Here is a 5645-nt window from a genome sequence, read left to right on the forward strand (position 1 = left end):
TGACATGGTTAAACATATTTCATCTGGAATCGATGCTTTGGTTTACTCCTTTAGAAACCTTCATCCTTCTAAAAGAAAAACCTTCATCGTTCATGCCTCTAAAAGTTTCGATCTTCTTCATCTTCTTCTCTCCTCTTCCTATCCTCTCTCGCTGTTCTTGGATCTCTCTCATCGCACGACGCCATTGTTTTGCTGTGATGCCCTAGTCAATTACCCAACCTAGCAACCTTAGCTCCACACACCGGTTAAACGCGAACCAATCCCTCCCATCACCCTCGAGCTCCTCCTTCCTCTCTCCGTCATCGATCTCACTCCCTCACCTCCGTCCATCTTCCGCCGCCGTCGCCGAAACGAGCTTTGAAGAAGGTGGTCAGCCTGGCAAGGAAATTTCTGGGGTTCTGCGACGCCTGTTCAAGATCAAAGTGGTAATGACATGGTTAAACATATTTCATCTGGAATCGATGCTTTGGTTTACTCCAGTAGCCGGTGTGACAGTTTGGAAGCCAATTGGGGATCTGTTTCAGGTATATACACCTTTATTTTCGTAAAGGAAAACAATTTAGTCACATAGAAACATTATTTTTATCTAAAAAAAACATTGTGTAGATCTCGTCTCTTTTGCATCAATAATATTGACCCATTGTTATACCTGTGTTGGGATCCATGTAAGTCATTTTCCTTCATCCTTATGTGATCTGATGATGAGTTTTACCTTGGTGTACAACATTTTGGCTATGAAAAAAAAGACGTTCGGGAAAAAAATTGACATTTCAATGTTAGAAACAAAATTAGAACTTAACTCAAACGTCAGAGACAAACAGAATTTCATCCTTCATTTTTTATCACTATTTTTAGCAGTTGCTGCATTTAACTTTCATTGACAGGCTTTAATGGTGTATCTCTGTATTTTCCCCCCCTAAAGGGCATATCTCTTAGATTCCCACGGCTAGTTCGAGTTCGACCTGACAAAACACCCTAGCAGGCCTCATCATCTAAGCAGGTAAAGTATAATCTTCACAAGTTCTTACATAAACTTGTAGCATCATTGTTGGGTGCATTAGGTCAATGACAAAATTAATTAATTAGATAATTACTGTGGTTAATTAGTTTTCATAATCTGTTGTCCTGTTGGGAACATATTAGCAAAACCAGGTGTGGCAGCAAACACAACCTTCGGTTCCATTGTAACAGGAGCCAACGTTGAAAAGATCCCAGGATTGAACACACTTGGTGTGTCTCTGTCACGCATTGACTATGCCCCAGGTGGACTCAACCCACCCCACACACACCCACGTGCCACTGAGATTGTGTTTGTTCTTGAAGGTCAACTTGATGTTGGGTTCATAACAACATCCAATGTTCTCATATCAAAGACCATCTACAAGGGTGAGATCTTTGTCTTCCCAAAAGGGTTGGTTCATTTCCAGAAGAACAATGCCAATGAACCTGCTGCAGTTATTTCAGCCTTCAACAGCCAATTGCCTGGAACACAGTCTATTCCTCTGACTTTGTTTGCTGCCACCCCACCGGTCCCGGATAACGTGTTGACCAAGGCATTCCAGGTTGGTACCAAGGAGATTGAGAAAATCAAGTCTAGGCTTGCTCCCAAGAAGCAATTGTTATAGTAGGAATGATATATACTTGATTGGTATATGTATGCTTTAATAAGGTCTTTGTTGTTTTTGTGTATTTGTCTCTCTCATTCAATCTCTCTTTGTTGCCTCACAATTCATCATGTATGTTTGGAAAACTCATAAAAGCAAATAATGGGACATATTCATTTCTTTTATAATTGGAATTTGAAAGGTGCTTTCAGCATACTATGTTTTTTTGTTAATCACAATGTGTGTGTGTGGTGTATTATTCAGTGTTGACTTACTAGTTCTCAATAGTGCTACACCTTGTTGCCTCTTATGCCTCATCTTACTCTCTCTCCCTTTCTTCTATAACCTTCCAATTAATCTCATTGAATTTGAACCATGGTGGTATAATAATATTAATAATTACACTTCCTATCATATTGGTGTGGATAGATGGAAACAAATAACCCAACCCCATCTTCCGTGTCTTATCTCCCAATATTTAGCAGCACAAAGAAATGTAGCTAGTATGGTCAAAATAGTAGAAAAAACCTGCCTTGATTATTAGAAATTATCATCGTGGCACCATGTAACCCGCTAAAGTCATAGATATTACAATACAAATAACTATTTTTTATTTATTCACACTAATCAAAACTAGTTATACAGATTGATTAATTATCATATCCTAATATATAATATAGTTTTATAAAGTTGCTGCAAATAAAAAACCATACAGCAAAAGCGGAAGGTAGAATTTCTTTGTCAGTGTCCTAAAGATTGATTCGTAATAGCTTTGTTCCTCCAATTATATTTAAAAGCAAGGGAGTTGGTAACAAAAGTATGGGCCAATGTTAATTATATGCTACTCAATAGAGGCATAAACTGGCCGTACAAATAACTACTCAATAGATACTACAATACAAATAACTACTTTTTATTTATTCACACTAATCAAAACTAGTTATACAGCAATTTCAGAGACTTGTTTAATGTTTGATTACTAAAAATGCTTCTTAAATAATCTAAAATTGCAGGAAGAGTAAGTAATATAAATATATAATAGTTTATGTGAATAGCTGAATAACGTGAAGATTCATACATATATACACCGTACCGTACAAGGAGTTACAGAAGCGTTAAGACTTGAGACTATGTTACTCTTACTCTTAAGGTATGTTGTACAAGAAAAGTGATTTCTTGCACACTTGCTTTTCTGATGCACAAAAACTGATAGTATTTCTTTATTTCCTATAACTTTAAGCAATCAATTTCTGGGAAGCAGCCAGTTCAACTGTTAAGATGAAAGATGATTAGCCAGCTTCTCTCAGATACCGCACGTCTCCATTCATGAGCTTCAGCAACTTTCTGCTGATGAGCAGACTAATACCCTCCTCGGATTCTTGTCCGTCTCGTCCGAACATTTTGTTCAGCAGTGTTTCCGGAACACCAACACCATCATGTGTTATGCTGCAAAGATAGCAAAAACAATCAGTGAACCACTTAAGTAGTAGTTAGATGATCACATGTGGGAATGTCACAAGTTTCTTGTTCCCATAAAGTTGAGGTACAACAAAGGAATATATAGTATGCATGGAACAATTACCTTATCTCCAAGTAAGCCAAATGAACTGATTTGCCTAATTGATCTTTCGTTAAAGAGGCTGCAACAACAACTTGACCTCTGGTTGGCGTAAAATTGATGCAACTCAATAAGAAGTCAGCCAAGACTTGCTGCAGCCTACGACTATCACCATATAAGGTTTCTGTCATGATTTGCTCTGTGACTTCGTTGATTATATGGATACCCATTGCCTTGCTCTTTGTCATGACCTGACTAAGGCAGGCAACAAAAACTTGATGCAGAGTGAATTCAACCATTTCCAAATTCAACCATAACCATAATTCAACCAAATCATATGAAGCCATATAGTAAATTCAATCCAGAATTGTGACAATGCTTTTATTTTGAATCAACAGCAGCAAAACAATAATTCACCAAAACAAATACAACAGGTTGGATCTAAACATCAATCTCAGTCAAATTAATAAATTAAACAATTGAATTTATAATTCAATCTTCAGTAGAATTAATTCAATATGAACAGAATGAATTGAAATAAAAATTCAAAACATTAATATCTCAAAATTCAGCATAATCATCAATAATACATCATATGCATGTTCAGAATAAATTTGAAATTTCAGAGGGATAGAGTAGGGAAATAGAATCAGGAAGTGTTAGAGATCAGACCTGAGAGGGTTGAAGGCTTGAAGCAGAGAAGAAGACACTTGAAACTTGAGATCTGATCTATTGGATAATAATGAACCTAACTTCCAAGAAGGGATCGTAGAAGATGATCAGCAGCCCCATTAACCTGTCATTGATAATAAGAATAACCAAGGTCAGATATGTACTAGTAGACCATTATCAACAAGCTTGAGAGAGAATAAAACCTTCCAGGATGGTGAGTCAAAAGCCAAGAAGACAGCTTCTTTAAATCGATCCTTATAGCGGAGTATTGCCGGACCGCCAAAAGTGATGCCAACTGATAATATTTTTAATTGATAAACTCTTATAAACTGATAAACAAAACCAGTCATTTACCATCCAAAGGAAATGCTCAAGTAGGGCTAGTTCGAACTACACATAGATTCAATCCATGCCCTGAATTTCACAAACACTAAAGTAATGCATCAAAGCAAAACTCCATGAAAAGAAACATATCAATAGCATCACAGTCACATTAATCGCATTATTTGACTTTTCTAAAGTCAAAACCAATCCAAAACATATTAAGATACATAAACAGCATACAGACAGAAAATTCACAATCACCTTCTTATGCAAGGAAACAGGCAAGCATTGTTTATAAGCCTAAACCAGTACAAGTCATGTGATGATAAATAAATATTTGAGCCTTAATCATTTAAAGAATCTTTACAACTCATGAAACAGCTTGAGTTATATGAGAAAGTGGCAAGAAATCTAATTTTGTTAACCAAAATATTTAACTTCTTGGCAGTTATTTCTCTCAATAACTGCATAGAACTGCTATAAAGCTTTCTTTGACATGAAGCCAGCAGAGAATGTGATAAGTAAATAAGTCAATTGGAACTTCAAATTGCATAAATTAAAAATATAATATATAGATTATAACTCTATGGCTTTTTGTTGTTGATGACGTGCAATGAGCAACTTAAGAGAGGGAAAGACGTGCAATGAGCAATAACATGTCATAAACTTCCAAGCCAAACTACATACAAAACCATGACAACATAGCTCACAGTTGGATAGTTTGATCAATTAATCACCTATTGACAACGGACACCCTAATTATGGTGAAATATGATACACTAATAACTATAAGCAGCTAGTATTGGTAGGACTCAAGTGGTAGTAGTAGTTATAGTAAAAACAGTTAGGTGAGTGATAACATGTCATAAAATTCCAAGCTGTATTGCTAGTTCAACTCTGTAATCAGGGTCAGTAGCTACTTCAACAAGCATATTCATATTCATAACAGCAAGTCAGCAAGAAGTGCAGAAAAAAAAGTAAGTTTACAACTTACAAGTGCAATGCAGAACAGAGCAGGTGTAATGCATTTGACAGAACAATCATTAAACTTCAAGTGCAGAACAGAGCAGAAGCAGATTACAGAACTGGAGCTTACCTGTTTGACAGAGTCACAGAGTAGAAGGGCGAGGCAACGGCGAGTTCGATCGGAAAAGCAATGGCGACTGGGCGAGGGCGAGGGCGACGGCGCTGGAACGGCGAGTTCGACTGCGCGGCAACGGCGAGTTCGCGGCAACGGCGAGTTCGCGGCAACGGCGACTTCGCGGCAACGGCGAGTTCGCGGGTGGCGGGTCTGTATCTGTCCTGTTCCTACTCCCTTGGTTGAGTCGGTTCCTTCAGAGTTCAGACCGGCGGTGAGACGAAGAGGATGACGGCGGGCGGCTGGGGGCTGGGGGCTGGGTGAGTGAGGTGAGGCGGACTGGCGGAGGGCTGATAGGGTTAGGCTTAGGCGCCGTTAGGGTTGGGGGGAAAAGGGGAGAGAAAGTGGA

At 38.2% G+C, this 5645-nt stretch overlaps 1 protein-coding gene and 1 non-coding gene across 6 annotated transcripts; one reads left to right on the forward strand and one right to left on the reverse strand.

Annotated features, from left to right (window-relative positions):
* Positions 1 to 433: 433 nt before the first annotated feature.
* LOC107487628 (rhicadhesin receptor-like) lies at positions 434 to 1818 on the forward strand. Its single transcript, XM_052261601.1, has 2 exons — positions 434 to 524; positions 1144 to 1818. The coding sequence occupies exons 1-2, from the start codon at positions 434 to 436 to the stop codon at positions 1623 to 1625; spliced, it is 573 nt and encodes a 190-aa protein (XP_052117561.1). The 3' UTR covers positions 1626 to 1818.
* Positions 1819 to 2611: 793 nt separating this feature from the next.
* On the reverse strand, positions 2612 to 5629 carry LOC107487633 (uncharacterized). 5 transcript variants are annotated; one of them, XR_008009499.1, is made up of 5 exons: positions 5255 to 5629; positions 4038 to 4129; positions 3835 to 3958; positions 3187 to 3413; positions 2612 to 3050 (listed from the first exon to the last, which is right to left on the reverse strand). It is a non-coding gene; the product is annotated as an uncharacterized LOC107487633 (transcript). The 5 variants fall into 5 exon arrangements; XR_008009495.1 differs by having other exon boundaries at positions 4038 to 4264; XR_008009498.1 differs by having other exon boundaries at positions 3187 to 3417; positions 4038 to 4264.
* Between the last annotated feature and the right edge of the window lie 16 nt (positions 5630 to 5645).

Source organism: Arachis duranensis, chromosome 5, assembly GCF_000817695.3.
Source record: "Arachis duranensis cultivar V14167 chromosome 5, aradu.V14167.gnm2.J7QH, whole genome shotgun sequence".
In the NCBI taxonomy this organism is placed as follows: Eukaryota; Viridiplantae; Streptophyta; class Magnoliopsida; order Fabales; family Fabaceae; genus Arachis; species Arachis duranensis.

What these genes read in the sequence shown, in the direction of transcription:
- LOC107487628 (XM_052261601.1), top strand. Translation starts at nt 434, where the DNA reads ATGGTTAAACATATTTCATCTGGAATCGATGCTTTGGTTTACTCCAGT. An exon ending in CAATTGGGGATCTGTTTCAG is followed by an intron (nt 525 to 1,143) that starts GTATATACACCT and finishes GGAACATATTAG; the next exon opens with CAAAACCAGGTGTGGCAGCA.